The sequence below is a fragment of the Megascapheus bottae genome, chromosome 20, assembly GCF_031878675.1.
Source record: "Megascapheus bottae isolate mThoBot1 chromosome 20, mThoBot2.hap1, whole genome shotgun sequence".
NCBI classification, from domain to species: domain Eukaryota; kingdom Metazoa; phylum Chordata; class Mammalia; order Rodentia; family Geomyidae; genus Megascapheus; species Megascapheus bottae.
Genome location: NC_143528.1, coordinates 16,657,827 through 16,678,706, shown reverse-complemented (window position 1 = coordinate 16,678,706; position 20,880 = coordinate 16,657,827). Strand labels below are relative to the sequence as shown.

At 36.4% G+C, this 20,880-nt stretch overlaps 1 protein-coding gene across 20 annotated transcripts in view; it reads right to left on the bottom strand.

The window, feature by feature from the left end:
- Positions 1-1,694: 1,694 nt before the first annotated feature.
- Pcm1 (pericentriolar material 1) overlaps positions 1,695-20,880 on the bottom strand; it is a 97,848-nt gene continuing 78,662 nt past the window's right edge. For 13 of the 20 annotated variants that reach the window (XM_090354025.1, XM_090354023.1, XM_090354027.1 and 10 more), the window contains 9 exons: positions 17,048-17,245; positions 15,911-15,973; positions 15,288-15,423; positions 14,460-14,620; positions 9,500-9,572; positions 8,489-8,748; positions 5,355-5,447; positions 5,152-5,266; positions 1,695-2,029 (listed from right to left, as the gene is read on the bottom strand). In XM_090354025.1, the coding sequence (XP_090210151.1) occupies positions 2,004-2,029; positions 5,152-5,266; positions 5,355-5,447; positions 8,489-8,748; positions 9,500-9,572; positions 14,460-14,620; positions 15,288-15,423; positions 15,911-15,973; positions 17,048-17,245 (1,125 nt within the window). In that variant the 3' untranslated portion in view covers positions 1,695-2,003. The remainder of the gene's footprint in view (positions 2,030-5,151; positions 5,267-5,354; positions 5,448-8,488; positions 8,749-9,499; positions 9,573-14,459; positions 14,621-15,287; positions 15,424-15,910; positions 15,974-17,047; positions 17,246-20,880) is intronic. The other 7 variants (XM_090354028.1, XM_090354029.1, XM_090354030.1 and 4 more) reach the window with 1 other exon arrangement.

Below are 20,880 nucleotides of genomic sequence, written 5' to 3'. Positions count from 1 at the left end.
GTTTTATCTTTTAGCAATAGTTACTAAAACATGTTCAACTATCAGTTCTCAATGTTAAAACAAAATTTCCCACTAAAAAGAAAAACAGCAGATTAGGCTAGGCACTGTTGGCTCATGGCCTTACTCCTAGCTACTCAGGAGCAGGAGGATGATATATGATCATGGTTAGAAGCCAGCCCAAACAGAAAAGTCTATGAGACTCTTATCTCCAAGAAACTACTCAGAAAAAGCCAAAAATGGTGCAGTACCTTGCGTTCAAGCCCCCAGACCAGAAAAAAAAAGAAAAGAAAAGGAAAAAAAGAGAAAGAGAGAAACACTAGAGAACAGCTGAATACAAGTCAAAAGTCAAATAAGCTACTGTGATAAGGATCATAGTTATTGCCTACTGTAATAATGTACTGAACAAAACTCTTCTTCTGCATCTGTCTTTTGTTTTGTTTCTGGGACAAGTCTCACTTTATACCTACTGGCCTGAAAGGCAGTAAGCAGCCCAGAGTGGCCTCGAACTTACCATCTTTCTCCCTCAGCCACCTGCCTGAATGCTGGGATTACTGGTATTTACCGAAACTCCCAACCTTGTATCTTTAATATACATGGAAGAGGGATGGATTATGTAAAGATATGGCTTGAACACTAAAATTAATTATGCCCTCTTTTTTTGCTTAAAATCTAGAAAATCTAGAAGTTGGGTGTATATACAATAACAATCATTCCCATGTCCCTGAAGTCATTCCAACTGGGCAAGAATTCTGGCTCTGGATTTATAACTTTCCAAATAGACTTTATGAAAATTGGAGATAAATGCTTTACATATTTTAAAATTAGGTACCAATATAACTATTGTCCTCATAGGGCAATCTTCATTCACTATTCTGGACTGGACCTGTATACTTTCAAATAATGTCTCAAGGACTACCAAGTAAGTTCTGTAATGTGAAGTATTTTAGGCAACCTAACAAACTGATAAGACAACTTGATGCTAAGAACTATTCATGTATTCTAGTTTTAGTCAAGAAGAACTGTAAGACTGACTTCTTCATTAACTGGCACTATGCTACTGGGGCTTACAGAAGGCATGGGCTAAAAACGCACATCACCTTTTACTTAATACTTTCTTAGTACTTAACACATCATCTGTGAATATGCTGCTCTTTCACTACATACATAATCAGCTACTAGGCTTTGGTTTTAAACTTGCCCAAAGACATACACATTTTCTGTTAACATAAATTCAGTTCTATTTATCTCTATGTGAAAGTAAATTCTTTAATACTGATCGGAATATTATTTATGTAGAAATAACAACTGCTAACTATATAAAGTTTATTTAAAAATTTTTAGACTGTGACAACACACACAGGATTTGAAATTCTGAAAAATACTCATATAGGTAATAAAGTAAGCTCTATGTGCCAAGGACATATTTTAAGCAATTTATCTGGATTATGAACATATAACTGATAACTTCACAGATATCCCTAGTTACCATTATAACTTGCCCTATTTGTACAGAGATTCAACAGGTAGTTGGAAAAACATTTGACCCAAGAGAATCAACACTGGCATTATTAGAATGATTTGACTCTGGAATAAATATTTCTCTAATTCTTAACTTTTGCTCTCTCTAGATAGCTCAAAACCATATATATGACATCAGTTTGTAGTATAGAATTCAACATCATTTCCAAAAAAGATACTTTACAGATAAGTCAAACTTTATTAAAACTACATTTTAAAGTTAATGTTACCAAACATCACAATGAGAAAAATCAAGACCACAAAAGAAAAAAACCAAACACAGTGTATCAACGCTTGAATCGGTCCAGGATTCAGTTTCTGATGTCTTAAACTGCCATGGGCAGAAATTAGCACACCTATCAAAAATGCAGTGTCAAACTAATTTACATTTTTATACAGATCAAAACTGATGTTTATTTAGTGTCATTTTTCATGTATGTACTGAACTACGTAAATAGAGAGTTAGAAGAATCTCTGATGACATTTTATACGTTCTGGGTTCCCACTGTTTCTGAAAAACAGAATAACAAGGCGCAAATTATTTAGTGAGTTAAGACTTTACAGTCTATTTTTAGAGTCTATTTTTATCTTTATTTCAAATTAGCCATATTACATAAGGCTGTTTAAAGGAAAGCCTAACTTACATAACATCCAGTGAGAGAGAATAGGTAAGCATATGTCTACTTCATGATGGCAGACTGAGCAGATCTTTAGTTTTTTTGTTTTTTTTTTTTTTTGGTGCGCAAATTCTAGAAGTTCTAGTCTTGAACCTAGGCCTGGGCTTTTCTGCTCGAGGCTAGTGCTCAAATCATGTGAAATACAGCTCCACTTCTGGCTGCAAATTGTATTCATAAACTACTTTGTTAAATAGCAACTCCTTTGTATAACTACTTAAAGATAGTAATTTAAAAAAGGGAAACTGGAAGTGCCAGTGATTGTATATAGAGATTCCCTTCTTGAATACTTGCTTGTTAAACAACTCATTTAAAATATGATGTAAAAATCAATGTTAATAAATTCTTTAATTTAAAAAAAAAAGGGGGGAAACTGGGAAACGAGGCTGTGGCTCCAAGGGTAGGGTGGTAGCCTTGAACTGAAGAGCTCAGGGACAGCACAGAGGCCCAGAATTCAAAGAAAAAGGAGGGGGGGAGCCTAGGAATGTGGCCTAATGATAACAGTGCTTGCCTAGCACAAAGCCTTGGGTTCAATTCCTTGGTACCACATACACAGAAAAGGCCAGAAGTGGCGCTATGGCTCAAGTGGTACAGTGCTAGCCTTGAAAATGCTCAAGGACAGTAGTCAAGCCCTGAATTCAAGCCCCAGGACTGGGAATAAGATAGACAGATAGACAGACAGACAGATTAGATAGATAACAGACAGATGAGAGAGAGAGAGAGAGAGAGAGAGAGAGAGAGAGAGAGAGAGAGAGAGAGAGAGAGAGAGAGAGAGATATGATTAAATGAACACAAAAGAAAAATTGGGCAGGAATTGGTGGTGGTTCATGCCTGTAATTGCAGTAAGCTGAGATCTGAGGTTAACAGTTAGAAGCTAGCCCAGGCAATAAAGTCCATTAGACTCTTACCTATAGCAAAAAGCCAGAAATGGAGCTATGGTAAAACACCAACCTTGAGTAAAAAAGGGGCAGGACCTAGGCCCTGAACCCCATTCTAAAACAGGCAGCAGGTTAGCTGAAAACTAGGGCATTACAGAACATTTTGTCTAAACTGGCTTTAAATCATGTGTCACTAACCAACTGATAAACTGATAGAAAATAAGAAAAACATTCTGTGTGTGTATGAGGTTGTACTGTTAGATCTATAAGAAGGAAATCTGGGAATGCCAGCTGGCATTACAACAAATGGTGTTTATATAAAAAACAAACAAACAAAAAACAACAAGGAATTTAAGATTTAAGTATTGCACACAAAAAACAGCATATAACTGGGTGTCTGTGCCTCACACCTGTAATTCTAGCTACCAAGGAGGCTGAGATCTGAGGATCATGGCTCAAAGCCAGCCAGGGCAGGAAAGTTCATGAGACTCTGATCTCCAATTAACCACCAGAAAAATGGAAGTGGCATTGTAGCTCAGAGTGGCAGAGTGCTAGGCTTGAGCTGAAGGGCTCAGGGACAGTACCTAGGCCCAGAGTTCAAGACCCACAGCCAACAACAACAAAAAACAATTAAAAAACAAAAAAATGTATGGTCAATAACCTTAGTAGTTTACAGAAAATGTGCACTAATTCAAATATAAAAAAAGTAAAAAAGAGAAATTAAAATCAATATGAACTTAATTCATACTTATTACTGGAAAATGAGAGGTATTTAAAACATCAACAAAACTTATAAAACAGTACAAAAAACTTCTCTAAAGAAATAAAATCCAGTCAGTCTGATTTTTCTCTGTGAGTGATCTGCTTTGCATAGCAGTTTTCATTTCAGCAGTTTTACTCACTGTGCTATCCAAAGCATTAAACATTCCATTAAACTAAACTGTCCCCAAAAAGTAATCTCATTTCATACCATATAATAACTTCCACTGATTTATCACACTATCCAGATGTTTGACATAACTTGACTTCTAAAGCCACAGTTCTGAAACAGTAAGGATGAATTTTGCTATATCTCATCTCCATTAACCATGGAAAGAGAATAGCTTTGTCCATATTTGGGACAAGTGGGGCTCAGGGATAGTTCCCAGACTGAATTCAAGCCCCATGACCCACAAAAAATAAAATAAAATCCAAGGGACTCGGAATTTGGCCTCGTGGTAGAGTACTTGCGTAGGAAGCACAAAGACCTCAGTACCATATACATAGAAAAAGCCAGTGCTGTGGTTCAAGTGCTAGCCTTGAGAAAGCCTAAGAATAGTGCTCAGGCACTGAGTTCAAGCCCCAGGATTGGGGGGATAAAAAGGAAAAAAGAAATAAAATCCAGTAATTAAACAGGTTTTTGATATTGACCATTGACTCTCATATGCCTTCCTTAAACTATATATTAACACATTTATTTGCAATAACAAAGTATTTAAAAATATATTTAACTGACTAGCACCTCAGAAAGCTGAGATCTGAGGACTGTAGTTAGACTCCAATTAATTAATCTTCAACTAAACTCCAAGAAAACAAAAACAAAAACAAAACTAGAAGTTGGTAGAATAAAACCTTGAAGCACAAAAGCGCAAGGACAGTGCCCAGGCCCTCAGCTGAAGCCCTACAATCGGCACAATTATTTAAAAAACAAAAATTCTGATAATGTTTTGAAACTCAAAGAGCTAAATTATTATTATTTTTTAATAGAATGATTCCTTTCTGCCACAAGTTTGGCCTAGTGGCAGGGTGCTTGCATAGCATGTACCAAGACCCAAGTTTGAGTCCTTGGTAACACATACATAGAAAATGCCAGAAGTGATGCTATAGTTCAAGCAATAGAGTTCTAACTTGAGAAAGCCCAAGGCCAGTGTTTAGACCCTGAGTTCAAGCCCCAGAAATAGAAAAAAAAAATAAGTAAAAATAGAATACTTCCTTTCTAACAGCAGGCTTACAATTTCCTAAGCACATTTAAAAACCAAACCAAAAAGGTAGGATCATGATTCAGTAATTTTTAAGTGTAAGATTAAAATGGATAGCTTTACCAGGTTCTTTCAGTTTCTGAGAGTTTCCAGCTAATTCTTCAGTCTGCATTTCACATATCTCACCAGATAAATGGTTTCTCTGTTCTTCTTCTACCATTTTCTTCCTTAGATCTGCCTTTGAAATGAAATATAAAAATATCAATTATTTTTTACCTCGATATACTTGTTATATTAAAGCAAGTTGATTAAAGAGAGGCAAATACCTCTGAATATATTGTCAGTTTGAGTGGTAAATCTTCAACTTTCACAAAATCTTCTTCATCAGACTTCTGACTAATGTTACCAGATTCTGCTTCCTATAAGATGAAATTATATTTTAATAAAAAATTGCACTCTGACAAATGCTTAATATCCAGTATCTACAGGAAACTCAAGAAACTAATCCCCCCCCAAACCCAACAAACCAATCACTAAATGGGTAAGGGAACTAAAGAGAGATTTATCAAAAGAAGAGGTTAAAATGGCAGAAAAGCATATGAGAAAATGTTCATCATCCGTGGTCATAAAGGAAATGCAAATAAAAACAACCCTAAGATACCACCTTATCCCAACAAGAATGGCCAAGATTTTGAACTCAGACAATGACAGATGCTGGTGGGGTTGTGGAGAAAAAGGATCCCTATTGCACTGCTGGTGGGATTGTAAACTAGTTCAGCCACTCTGGAACGCAGTGTGGAGGTTTCTTAAAGAACTGAAAATTGACCTTCCCTACAATCCTGCCATACCACTCCTGGGCATCTGTCCTGAACACCATAACCCAAGATATGATAAGAACTCCTGCTCAGCTATGTTTATCTCTGCACTATTCACAATAGCCAGGCGATGGAAACAATCCAGATGCCCTACTGCAGATGAATGGATACAGAAAATATGGTATACATACACAATGGAATTCTACATAGCCAACAGACAAGATAAAATAATGGCATTTGCGGGGAAGTGGATGAATCTAGAACGAATCATATTGAGTGAGACAAGTCAAGACCAAAGAACAATAGGCGCATGGTATCCTTAATATGTGGCTATAAGATCCAAACAGTACAAGAACAAGGACTCAATATTTGCATACTAAATGCTATGGACATGGTACTAGAAATATAAACACAACTACATACACATAAAAACTTATGACTCTATAGACATAATGTTTATTACATAGATTAATATATATCTATGATATACAAACCCTTAACCTAATTTTGATTATGTTCTAACATCTAAGTGCCAGTGATTGTACATAGAGATTCCCTTCTTGAATACTTGTTTGTTAAACATGTCATTTGAAATATGATGTAAAAAATCAATGTTAATAAATTCTTTTTAAAAATTGCATTCTACTTTTGGATCAAAATCTAAGTCATCTGTGACAAGAAATAAAATAAATAAAAAACAGGGTAATGGTGGCTCATGCCTATAATACTAGCTACTTAGAAGACTGTGATCTGAGGATGTGGCCAAAGCTAGCCCAAGGAGAAAAGTCTGTAAGATTCTCATCTCCAGTAACTATCATAAAGCCAAAAGTGGATCTGAGGCTCAAAAGATAGAGTGCTAGCCTAGAGCAAAAAAGCAACAGCATCCAGGCCTTGAGTTCAAGGCCTAGACAAATAACCCTACCAAAAAAAGAATAAAGAAGATTCTTATATATGTGATGTATCAATAATTCTTTAGTTCTTGAGGGTTCCCCCCCCCCCCGCCCACAACTGGCTTTTTCTGTGTATGTGGTACCAAGGAATCGAACCCAGGGCTTCTGGCCTACATTTCTGGCCCCAGGGTTTTTTCTTCTAATATTTATGTTTATACAAATAAATCAGAAACTCGGCCTGGAGTTTGGCCTAGTGGTAGAGTGCTCGCCTAGCATGCACAAAAATCTGGATTCGATTCATTAGTATCGCATACACAGAAAAAGCCGGAGGTGGTGCTGTGGCTCAAGTGGTAGAGCTCTAGCTTTGAAAAAGCCCAAGGACAATGTTCAGGTCATGGGCCTTGCAAAAAACAAACCAAAACAAAAAATCCCCCAAAACAAAAACAAAAAAAAAAATCCCCAAGAAATCAGAAACTCATATTTCAAAAGACGGGCTATATAGGTACAGCTATGAACATACTGTCAAATTTTTACTTCCATTTCCAAGAGAGCCAATTTACACAGATAAAGGAAGATCAATACTTACATTTAGTTTTAAAATACTTTTAAAACAAATTCTTAAAAAAAAATCCTACTTTCAGCTGGACACTGGTAGTTCATGCCTGCAATTCTAGCTACTCAGGAGACTGAGATCTGAGGATCGTGGTTCAAAGCTAGCCTGGGCAGAGAAAAGTCTGTCAGAATCTTATCTCCAATTAACCACTCAAAAAAAAAACTGGAAGTAAAGCTGTGGCTCTAAGTGGTAGAGTGCTAGCCTTGAGCAAAAGAGCTCCGGGACAGTGTCCAGGAACTGAGTTCAAACCCCATGAACAAGCAACAACAACCAAAAAAAATCCTACTTTTCCCCAACCACACCTTTCTGGGCAAAAGCTCTATTACTGAACTATATCCTCAGTACTTATTTAACATGTTTACAGAATGGATCAGAGCTATTTACATACACAGGGTGTATGTAACCATCTCAAACTGTGTTTCCTTTAAACTTGGATTGGATTTTCATCTCTAGATCTCCAAATGCAAACATATATGTGCGTGTGTGTGCCAGTTCTGGGGCATGAACTTTGTTCTGGACACTGTCCGTGGACTTTCTCAAGGGCTAGTACTCTATCACTTGAGCCACAGCACTACTTCTGATTTCTTCTATAGTACTGAGGAATTGAATCCAGGGTTTTGTATAAGCCAGTCAAGCATTCTACCATTAGGCTTATGCTCTTGTAAGCTTACACTATAGTATCATGTTTCTACCAAGTACCAAAGTAGAACCTCCCCCTTTTTTGCGGGGATGGGGGGGAGGGAGGAGAGGGGAAAGGGAGAACTGGTATTATGGATTTGAACTTAGAGCTTTATTCTTATTTGCTCAATTAGTATTCTAGTACTGGAACTACATTATTAGTGTAGTGTAGTTTAGAAACTGATGTCCATTATATTTGAGTACTGAACTTGAACTCTCTTAAAAGTTGTCACCTGTAAAACTCTGGTTATCAAAACTATCAAAAGCTTTAAGGTTTGAGATGCTCACCATAAATTATAATCACTCTTCTGCTAATACCTGAAGTGTGAACAAAAAATAAAAATGTTCAGACAGGCTCTAAACATCAAGTAGAATTTGATTTATATGCTGAAAATGCTAACCTGAAAAGAGAGAAATAGAGATATAAAAAAACAAAACTATTTGGAAACACAAGTGTTACTTACATAGTCATTCACTAACACTGGAGATTCGGTATCAGGACTTCCAGCCAGAGAGCTCTCAGGAGTTTCCTGGGTAGATTTAACTTCTTTGATTTTAGGCACTAAGGTTTCAATTTCAGCTAAAGGTATCGGCAAAGGGTCAGGCTGTTTAGATGAATCAACAATAGTAACTGAGTTCTTCTGGGCACCACTATTTATGGGTTGCTCATTTTCCACAATGTTAAGGTAGCAAGGTTTCAGAGGAGAAACAACTTGATCATCTGCTATAAAAACAAATATCTTAATTTCAGTGGAATCTAAGATGTTCAATTTAACCCCTTTACATCAAATAAATACAATATATGTGAACAGGAATGATCAAAACACTGAAGACCCACAAGAAAAGCCAATGGCTCTCAAATTTAGTTAGATTCATCTAGAAAAGATTCATCTAGAAATCTTTTAAATAAGATTCCTTGCTGGGTGATGGTAACTCTTGCCTATAATCCTAGCTACTCACAAGAGTGATCTGAGGATCAGTCTGAAACCAAGCATGGGCAGAAAAATCCATGACAGGATATCTCCAAATGACCAGCCCTCCCTCCCCCAAAAAAATAAAAATCAGAAAGAAAGAGAAGTAGTAGTAGAATGGCTCAAATGATAAAGCACAAGCATTGAGAAAAAAAGCTAATGGACAATGCCCTCCAAGCCCAATTACTGGCAGAGAGAAAGGAAAAAAGGAAAGGAAGAGAAAGAGTGAGGGAAAGGGAAAGGAAAGGTTTCCACAATTAAGATTTTCAAGAGTCCTAGAAATGACCTTTTTCTGTTTTTTGTATGTGAAGACATGACCCTGAAAAAATAATTTTTCTGTATAGGTAGGTAAACATTTGTTAACTTGTCCCTGAGAAAGCATAATATAGATATCAAGTCTAAAATGTTTTCAAACTTAAACTAGTTTTAAGAATTTAAAATGTTTAATAAAGTTTTATGTACATAAAGGTTGTTTAATTTTAAAAATAAAGTTATCTTTCTTACTTTTACCAGTGGGCACTTGGTCTGGTGGGAAATTAGTACTTTCTTCTGTTTTTTCCAGGTCATGTTGCAGAACCTAGAAAGAAAAAGATGTTTTGATATGAAGGACTTAAAATATATGACCAATATAAAGGAAATTCTTATTATTGTATGACTTTTGTCCATCAAAGCTGCAAACTATTTTAAAGGAAGTTTTGGTTGCAATTAAAAGATGGCCATATTAAACTTCCCTTCTCAGACAAACTCAAGACAACACAGAAAAGTAGAAAAAAATACTTTTTACTATGTTTTATGAATGTTCTCAGACCATACCTTAAAAAAAAAATATGAGCAAAGGGCTGGGAGTTTGTCTTAGTGGTAGAATGCTTGTGTAGCATGCCTAAAGACCCAGGTTTGATTCCTAGTGGTGCTGTGGCTTAAGTGGTAGAGTTCTAGCCTTGAAAAAGGCCAAGGACAATGCCCCAGGACTGGCAAAGAAAAAAGAAAAAGAAAAGAAAGTGAGCAAAGCCAAACACCCTTATACAGGGTAGAAAACAAAAAACTAAGATTCACCCCATAATTAGAAGTATCAGAATATGGTAGCAGAGTAAGGGCCAGTGATTAATAATAAGACTGGTGGTAGTATTCGGCTTAAAACTGTCCATCAGATTACATTTAGAGAAACAACTAGTGAGCTTTACTCTTGAGTAAACAAGTCATCAAGGAGTACAACAGTAAAGTCCATACTGAAAACAGAAGTATATCGACTTTACAGGTATATGTAATGTTGGGGGTATTTCACTCATTTTTCACATTCAGCTCCAGAACACCAGCAGCAAAACTAACATGCTTCCAGGCAGGAAAATAGAAAATCTTTGAAGAAAATAAACCACTGTGCAACAAAGACCAATAGTTACTGACATTTAGGAGTTTCTATCAGGAAACTAATTGCTTACCTCATGTCCTATGGAGAAACAACAAATACAAAAAAGCAAACCAGCAGCTCAAATCTATAATCCTAGTTTCATGGTAAGTAGTAACTGGGAGATCTCAGTTCTAAGCCAGCTTAGGCATAAAGTTCATGAGATACTATTTTAACCAATGGTCAGGTACAATAGCGCCACCTAAGGAAACACAATGACTAAGTACAGTGGTGTGTATTTATCATTCCTAGAGATGTGAGGAAGCACAAGTAGGATAACTGTAGTCCAAGTCTACCCCAGCACAAACAAGATCCTATGTCAAAAGAATAATCAACACAAAAGACAATAGGTATGGCTCAAGTGGTAGAGCATCTGTCTAACAAACATTAGGCTCTGGTTCAAGACTCCCCCCCCAAAAAAAACACAAACCAATTTTTTGGGGATCGGTTGTAGGGCTTGAACCCTGGGACTGGCACTGTCCCTGAGCTCTTCAGCTAAAGGCTAGTTAGTGCTCTCCCACGGAGCCACAGTGCCAATGTTTTTGTATATCATTCTTAAATATCTAATCAGCAGATAACTGAATATAACCAGCAACTTAATGATAGTAATCAGATAACTGATTATAATCAGTATTTAACTGAAGAAAGTCTACAGCTGGATAAGACACCGCTTCCATGATCTAATGATAGTACAAAAAAGTAATAGCAAAAACATAGTCGCGAAAGTAGAGAGACAGCCAACCAACTGGGAAAAGATATTCACCAATAATACATCTGACAAATCCTTAATATCCAGTATCTACAGGGAACTCAAGAAACTAATGCCCCCCAAACTCAATAAACCATTCACTAAATGGGCAAGGGAACTAACGAGAGATTTATCAGAAGAAGAGATTAAAATGGCAGAAAAGCATATGAGAAAATGTTCATCATCCATGGTCATAAAGGAAATGCAAATAAAAACAACCCTAAGATACCACCTTATCCCAACAAGAATGGCCAAGATTTTGAACTCAGACAATGACAGATGCTGGTGGGGTTGTGGAGAAAAAGGATCCCTATTGCACTGCTGGTGGGATTGTAAACTAGTTCAGCCACTCTGGAACGCAGTGTGGAGGTTTCTTAAAGAACTGAAAATTGACCTTCCCTACAATCCCGCCATACCACTCCTGGGCATCTACCCTGAATATCATAACCCAAGATATGATAAGGACAACTGCTCAGCTATGTTCATCTCTGCACTATTCACAATAGCCAGGCGATGGAAACAACCCAGATGCCCTACTGCAGATGAATGGATACAGAAAATGTGGTATATATACACAACGGAATTCTACATAGCCAACAGACAAGATAAAATAATGGCATTTGCGGGGAAGTGGATGAATCTAGAACGAACCATGTTGAGTGAGACAAGTGAGGACCTACGGAACAAAAGGCGCATAGTATCCTTAATATGTGGCTATTAAAGCCAAAGCGTACAAGAGAGAGGACTCAATATCTGCATACTCAATGCTATGGACATGGTAATGGAAATATAAACATAACTATATAGACATTAAAAAAACTATGACTCTATAGACATAATGTTTTATTTCATAAATTAATGTTTCTATGACATACAAACCCTTAGCCTAATTTTGATTAAGTTCTAAATACTAAGTCCCAGTGATTGTAAACAGAGATTCCCTTCTTGAACACTTGTTTGTTAAACTTGTCATTTAAAATATGATGTAAAAATCGTTAAATTCTTTTAAAAAAAGTAATAGCAAAAAAAAGTTATTCAGAAATAAAATGACCATGGAAATAAAAATAATTTTGTACAAATGTTCAAGCTGAAAAAAAATCCAGAAAGCAAAAGTAAAAAAAAAATTAAGTGGTAGGACAAGAGAAGAGAAAGATGATTATCCTCTGAGAACTAGAAATGGCTGAAAAAGAAAAGGATATGGTAGAAAAAACAAATCACTAAGGGAAAAATATAAATGGAAGAGAGCCACTAAAATGCCTATAGAATAAATGGAAAAAAAAAGACTCAGAACAAAGTGATTATAAGTTTCAGAATTTCAAGGGGATAATGTTTTTGGAGGATGGAGGGTAGAAAATGATACAACAAAACAATGAAGTAGTATCTGAAGAAACTGTTTTCTACATAGAAGGATGACTTTCATTACTTTTTTGTTTTTTGTTGGTCAGTCATGGGGCTTGAACTCAGAACCTGAGTATTGTTCCTGAGCTTTTTTTCTTTTTTCTTTTTTTAAGTGGTCATGGGGCTTGAACTCTGGGCCTGGGCTCTGACCCCAGCTCAAGGCTAGCACTCTACCACTTTGAGCCACAGAGACAATTCCCTGAGCTTCCCTGCCTCCCTCAAAGCTAGTGTCCTACTACTATGAGTCACAGTGCTACTTCCCAGAAAAATATTTTTTTTAGCTGTATTTTTTTTGTCTTTTCTTTTTTGGCACTGGGGACGAACCCAGGACGTTGCACTTGCTAGGCAAGCGCTTTGCCATTGAGCTACATCCCAGCCCTCCAGAAAAATATTTTAAACTCATTCGAATCAATTATCTAAGAATTTTCTTGGATATGTCTCAAAAAGGTTTACTCTCATTTCTCAGAGCACTAGAAGTTATTATGTTCCTCTAAAAATGAGGCCAATAAAAAAAAAGAGAATGAATTCTAAAAACTAATTCTGAGAAAGGAGATAAATGGGAAGTATACTTCCTGATAAATACATCCTGAGACTCTTCTCTCCCTCTAGTTTACTGGCAAAATGGCACAACTGGAGTTCTTTCTTGCTCAAATGGAACAGCACCAGTTCTGAGCGATAAAAGCCACGAGAGAGCTTGAAGCCCTGGAAGTATCAGTATAAAAAGAAAAAAAAAAAACACAGTAGCCAACTATATAAAATATAAATAAATCTACAGTGAAGGAAGGAATAATGCTCAAGGAAAAAAGTTTAATTTATGCATGATTTCTACATGGAGGTTTATAAAGATACTGGAATACACAGCAGAAAATTCGGGAATGTGTTCAAAGAAAATCAATATAAATTGATGTAACTATTACATTGAGGAGGAAGATATACAAGAATAGGTAATAAATAATACTTGTTGGCTCAGCATTTAGTAATATTTATAGTTGGTTAAGATTAAATATTTGGTTAAATACAGATTTTACCAAAACATACAATTCAGAAATCTGGAGACAGGTAGTAGAAGAAATGTACAAAGTACTGTCTCTGAGCAAGATGAGGTAAAAGGAAGAAAGGAAATGATTTTATTTTTGTGCATAGACACACTAAAAAAACCCTCTAGGGGTTAGGTGTGTGGCCTAATGGTACCTAGCATGCATGAAGCCCTGGGTTCCATACCTTGGTACCATATACACAGAAAAAGTGGGAAGTAGTGCTGTGGCTTAAGTGGTAGAGTGCTAGCCTTGGGAAAGCTCAGGGACAGTGCCCAGGCCCTGAGTTCAAGCCCCAGGACTGGCAAAAAAAAAAAAAAAAAAAGGTAAAACCTCCATCTGTATGTAAAATAAAAACTGTATGTGTAAAAAAAAAAATCTCTTAAGTATAAATAAAATGTTAAGATTTGTTACAAAATCTTAAAAATAAAAAAACTATTCTAAACAATGTACAATATAAAAAGTGTTTAAGCTCCTAATAAATAAGCCATGCACAGTGGCTCACACCTATAATCCTAGCTACTCAGGAGGCTGAGATCTGAGGATCATGGTTCAAAGCCAGCTTGGGCACTAAAGACTGTGACACTCTTATCCCCGATGAACCACTAGAAAACCAAAAGCTGCGCTGTAGGTCAAGAGTTAGGGCAGTAGCCTTGAGCTGAAGAGCTCAGGGACAATGCCCAGACCCAGAGTCCAAGCTTCACGACTAACCAAAATAAATAAATAAATAAATAAATAAATAAATAAAACAAAATTCTAATAAATATCTTAAGAATTGTAAAGAGTAAGAAAAGCCATAAAATCTGACGTTTTTCAGAAGGTCTTTGCTCTCAGTAGTTGAAATAAGACTGGCAGTAAGTATGTTGATAGGAATATACATACCTGACTCTCATGCTCATTTTCTTCTATAGTTTCAGTATTAGCCTGAAGTGAAGTTTGGACATCCACAGGGCTTTCTTCAAATTCTTCTATTTCTTCATCCTCGTTTTCATCTTCTCCACTTCCATAATTAGTTAAAGCCTGAGTTTCAGCTTTAGATAAATCTGTGTTGATTAATACAATTTTTAGTAAATGTCACATTTTTTTTGTTCTTTAGATATGCAGTTTTGTTGTGCCGACCAGGCTGGCATAAAAATTTTAGAGTAAACATATCCTCCACCTTGGCTTCCCAAGTACAGATATAAGTCTTCACACTGGGGCCAGGAGTTTGGCCTAGAGTGGTAGAGTGCTTGCCTAGCATGCACGAAGACCCCGGTTTGATTCCTTTGTACCACACACATTGAAAAACCTGGAAGTGGTGCTGTGGCTCCAAGGACAGTGCTCAGCCTCTGAGTTCAACCCCAGAACTGGCCAAAAAAAAAAATCTTCACACCCACATCATTTAATTCTAATTTTTAACTGTATAACTGCAATATAGGTACTTTACATAATATGTCTGAAATCTTCAAACAAGTACTGAAAACCATGGTTTAGAAAGGTCAGGTTGTTAGGTTTGTTTGTTGCTTTTCTGAGACAATTTCTTAAGATGATTCTTCAAAATTATGATCCTCTTGCCTTTAAGTATAGGTATCACAGGTATAAGTAATCATGTTGGTCAAGGCCAAGTAGTCAACTCAGGTTACTAATTACTACCGTTCATATTCAGAATGTTTTGATAGTGATCTATAAAAGAACTAATACGCAAACATGGTTCAAAGCCTTTAAACTTACTAATAGACACTGGACAGCCTTCACTTTCTTCATCCTCCTCTTGATCAGAAACATCAGATCTTACAGCTTGGGGACCTTTGACATCATACACCTCTGATGTCTGAGTCTGCTTAACTGTTTCAGTTTCATCTTTGTCCTACCAACAAATAATATGAGCAATTTAAAGTACTTTGCAAAAGGCATATATATGTGGTCTGTCTCTTAAAATGAATGGTTATTATATATAATAGTATAATTATTTTTGACACTCTGGTTTTTAAAAGAATAAAGAATAGCTATTTGATCATATAGCTTGCTCTCAAATATTAAGGTAAAAGCTGATATTTATTATGCACTGTATCTTATTATGCACTGGCACCTAAGCCAGGTGCCAGTGGCTCATGCTTGTAATCCAAGCTAATCAGGAGGCTGAGATCTGAGGTCAGTCCAGGCACAAAGTCCATGAGACTCTTATCTCCAATTAATGACCAGAAAACTGGAAATGGTGATATGGCTCAATATGGTAAAGCACTAGCTTTGAACTGAACAGCTTAGGGACAGTGGCCAGGACCAGAGTTCAAGCCCTACAACTGACCCCACCCCAAAAAAGTACTACTAATAGGCATTAATTAATTAGCACATACTTTGTCTTCATCATCAATCTCTCCAGCAGGTGAACCATGATCTCCTTCAAGAATCCTTTTGGCCTAAAAGCAAATCAATTAAACAGAATTCAGTAAAAAAAAAAGTTAGTAATTCCAGCTTCCTAAACCTCAAGTAAATGACACTTCATTTAATCTGATGTCAATACCAATAAATTAGAAACTAGCCTTTTGCTTACAATCATTAACCATATCTAAATTGCTTAGAATATCTTATTCAGCAATTCATTGATCAAAATGTACCTTTTGCTATATACCAACCTTAAGAGAATAACTCATCACTTTTCTATCTGGACAATGGCTAAATATTACAACTGGTTCCACTGCTTCTCTTTCTATTCTATAAATGTCATTGATTAATGTGGTATCTAGACAATTATTTTAAACTGTATATATTATGTCACTGATCCTCTATTCCAATTTCCCTATGGGTTTTTTTTTTATCATATTTAAAATGTCTTTATCTTATTTTCAAAAGCTCTGTAACTTGGCCTAACCTATCTATGTGAGAACAACTCTACATTTTTAACACTCCACTTAAGGTGCTTCTGCCTCAGAGCTTTATCTCTGGTCTCCCAACAGCTCAATTCTGCCTCAGAGTCCTTATTTAGGAAAGTTTATGGAGGAACATTAGACACACTTGTTATCACAAAAACTACAGGGGTGTGAAACTAAAGCCCTAACCAATAAATAAGCATGTCTTATTAGCTGGGAGTCACCCTAGAAGATATATATCCTTGGAGACTCTCGGAAATTGACAATAGCTATGACAGGTATGACTAAACACTAAATTCCAATTGTTCTTCACCTCTTTGGAGCCACACGTAAGTGTAGTAAGTGATAATGATCAAAAACTATAGTTACTGGCGAATTATAGGTACTTTTTTTTTTCCCAGTCCTGGGCTTGAGCTCAGGGCCTGAGCACTGTCCTTGGACTTTCTCAAGGTTAGAGCTCTACCACTTGAGCCTCAGCACCACTTCCGGCTTTTTTCTATATATGTGGTACCGAGGAATCGAACCCGGGTCTTCATGCATGCTAGGCAAGCACTTTAACCACTAGGCCAAACTCCCGGCCCCGAATTATAGGTACTTCTAAAATCAAAATGAAAGTTAGGTTACCTCTTTGGCATAAGACTGTATCACTCCAGTTGCTTCTATTTTTCTTTTACATCTCTGTTTAACAGTTACACTGTTGTTATCCAAATCTTGCATCAGCTTAAAGAAAGCCAACTCATTAAACAAAACTTCAGATATTTCCACAAGAAGGTCTTCTCCACAGTCTTTCAATTTTCTGCCAGCAAATTTCGCCAGTGAATCCTATTTAATGGCAAATAGAGTAATTTTAAGATTAAAATATGAAATTTTAAGTATTTATCTAAAAGCAAACAAGATTACTGTTTTGTTTTTCTGCCAGTCTTGGGGCTTGAACTCAGGGTCTGGGGACTGCACTGTCCTTGGACACTTTTTGTTTAAGGCTAGCACTCTGCCACTAGAGCCACAGCATCACTTCCGGCTTTTTCTGTGTATGTGGTTCTGAGGAAATCAAACTCAGGGCTTCATGCATGCTTGGCAAGCATGCTACCACTAGGCCATGCTCCCAGCCCAGATTACTGATTTTAAGTATTGACAAACCTTATAACTTTTTCAATTAATAATTACAGATCGTAAGTATGGGAACTAACGGCTAAAATCACTAAAGAAAGACCATAAAAGATTACATATTATGAGCCGGGCGCGGTGGCTCATACCTGTAATCCTAGCTACTCAGGAGGCTGAGATCTGAGGATCAAGGTTCAAATATAGCCTGGGTACAAAAAGACCTGAGACTCTTATCTCCAATTAACCTCTAGAATATGAGAAGTGGGGCTTGGCTCAAGGGTAAGCTCAGGGACAATACCCAGGCCCAGGGTTAGGGCAGTAACCTTGAGCTGAAGAGCTCAGGGACAGTACCCAGGCCAAGTTCAAGCCCCATGACCCACAAAAGAAAAAAAAAATACATATTACTGAGAAGTCTTGCTAGTCATGCTTAATGAATAAATGGCAAGAGGAGGAAGAAAACAGTCTTCCACATATTTAGTACCCAACCTACTTTCTGAACTTCCTGGGGATTTCTAATCCCCAAATCAGAGGATTTCTAGCCCCCCAAAATTCCCAGTGTCATATATCCTAATAGTAAGTCACCAAGTACTATGAGAGAAAATACAGTTTTCTTCATTCAAGTATCATTAGAATATTTTAGCCCCCCTTTATGTTATACAATTACAGCAAAGAATAAATATTAGTTCTATGCAAGTTCAAATATAACATCAAATGAATAAATGTGTCATATTCTACACTTTTTTTGCTAGTCCTGGGGCTTGAACTCAGGGCTTGAACACTATCCTTGGGCTTTCTCAAGACTAGAGCTTTACCACTTGAGCCACAGCACCACTAACTTTTTCTATGTATGTGGTACTAAGGACTCGAAGCCAGGTCTTCATGCATGTTAGACAAGCACTCTACCACTAGGCCAAACTCCTAGCCCCATATTCTACACTTTTTATTAAAATTGTTTTCCTATTATTTTGTCCAAAAAAACCCATGAATTTTCTTTTTTAGAAAACAGGTGAAGTATAATGGTCACTGTCTGTCACATCACCATTACTATTTCAATCATAAAAGAAAGTACATGGGGGGGGGAAGGATGGGGACCATGACATGAGAAAGGATATCAATGTATGTGAATGCACCTTCTATCTGGTGAATATAATGTAACCCTTCTATTAATTACAATAAAAATATATGAAAACAATGAAAAAAAATAAAATCTACTGACATAAAGAAAAAAAAAGTACATATGTTGAGTGCCCTGTAAAAGGAAATTTTATAACAAGTTTTAGACAATAACTTTAATTCTAGCCCATAAATAGAATTTTAATATTCTTGGCATTAATAGAAATTCTCATTCTTCCTATATTTGCCCCAGTGAAATGAGGGGTGACATGAAAGAAATCCAGTCATATCATCTTAGACTTAGTCATATCAACTTTAGACTTCTAAACTAATGGTATCTGTCTATAATATGCAAAAGTAAAGAAGAGCTGAATGAATCTTAACTTAAAAATATAAACTGTTAGTAATTTCTTTAAACCACATTCTAAAAGTTATTTCTTTCTGAAAAAGAAATCTAGTTATATTTTTAAAAATAATTTGTCTGAAACATTTCACATATTTCTACAGGAATATCTTCTCTTCATGATCTCCGTTTCCTGCTAGCAGGAATCCTATTTAAAGGATTCCTACAAGTACACCATCACTGATGTCTTAGTCCTTGTAAGTTATGTACTGACATTACTAAATAGAGCCACAACAATTCTTGAGACCATTCCTGAATTTATACTTTAGTTTTAATGTATTGTCTAATTTGGAGTAACAATATCTACCAACAGACCTCAGGCCAGGAGTGTGGCCTATCTTGTAGAGGAAGCCCCGGGTCCTGTTCCTCAGTACCACATACACAGAAAAAACTGGAAGTGGTACTGTGGCTCAAATGGTAGAGTCAAGCCTTGGAAAAGCTCAAGGACCACTCCTAGGTACCAAGTTAAAGCACCAGGACTCACAAAAAAAAACAAAACAACAACAACAACCAAAAAAAAAAAAAAAAAAAAAACCCTCAATGGGAAAATATTCAGATAAATAAACTCTGGGCCTGAGCACTGTCTCTGAACTCTTCAGCTCACTTTTAACCACTCTGAGCCACAGCACTTTTGATTAATTGGAGATAAAGAATCTCACAGATTCTGGTACTCAGCTGTAAAGATGTTTTTATTTGAAATAGAGTATCCTTATTTAATCAAAGTGTTTTATCCTAGGTACTAGTGACACTAAAACTGCACAATTCTGTTATGAGAGACATTATAGGATGTTTAAGCAGCATACCTGGCTCACTTGGCTCACCTACCTAGTAACTCCTCTCTTCTTTCCTTTTCCTACTTCCCCCCTACCTTACTTGCTATGACTACTTATCTTCAAACGGTGTTAGATGTCTCCCAGAAGGAAAAAAAAAAACAAAACTCCCCTAGGTGAAACACATTGCCCTAATTTAAAGTTACTTTTTATATCTAAGAGCAAAACACTGATTTTCCAAGGTTAGCAGTATGAAAAGGAAAGGAAATAGAGAGGTTAGACAAGAGGTATAAAAGCAAAGGCATAGTTCTGGTGTTCTGTAATAATGGGCTGACTACAGTTCACAATGACTTATTTTTTAAATATGTAGAAAAAAGGAGCTCCAAGGCTTCAAGTATAAAGAAATGATGAGAAGGAAATGCTACCATAGCATAATCAACGAACACCATACATAGTGTATATGTATATTGAAGCAGCTCATTGTAAACCTGTTACTAAGTGCAGTTAATAGTATAATGTGATATTCTAAAAAGTTTCTTCAACTGGTAGCTGGATTGAGGCTTTACAACTTTCCCAAATTAGTCAACATGTATTTTAGAACATTCACAGAACACTTTTTAAACATTTCAGACTTCAACTGTTCTCAATGATATAAAACAGCAGCAAAAATGTTTGTTATTAGAATTGAGGTTTTTGAGATGATCAAAATAAACATACATACAGCATGCCCTAAAAATCTTCTAATAACGAAATAACTTGGAATGTATTAAAGGTCAAACCAAATGAATGTTGAATGTCTGAACAAGATATACAGTATCAGAACATGACAATAATAAATAAATAAAAGTCCTAAGCTCTTGCCTGTAATCTTATTCAGGAGGCTGTGATCTGAGTTCCAAGCTAGTCAGGACAGGAAAGACAGATCTCCAATTAACTACCACCAAAAAGAAACCAGAAATGAAAGTGGTAGAGCACTACCCTTGAGCAAAAAAACTCAAAGGACAGTGCCCAGGCTCTAAGTTCAAGTCTTAGGACTAGCAGGAAAAAAAAAAAAAAAAAAAAAAAAA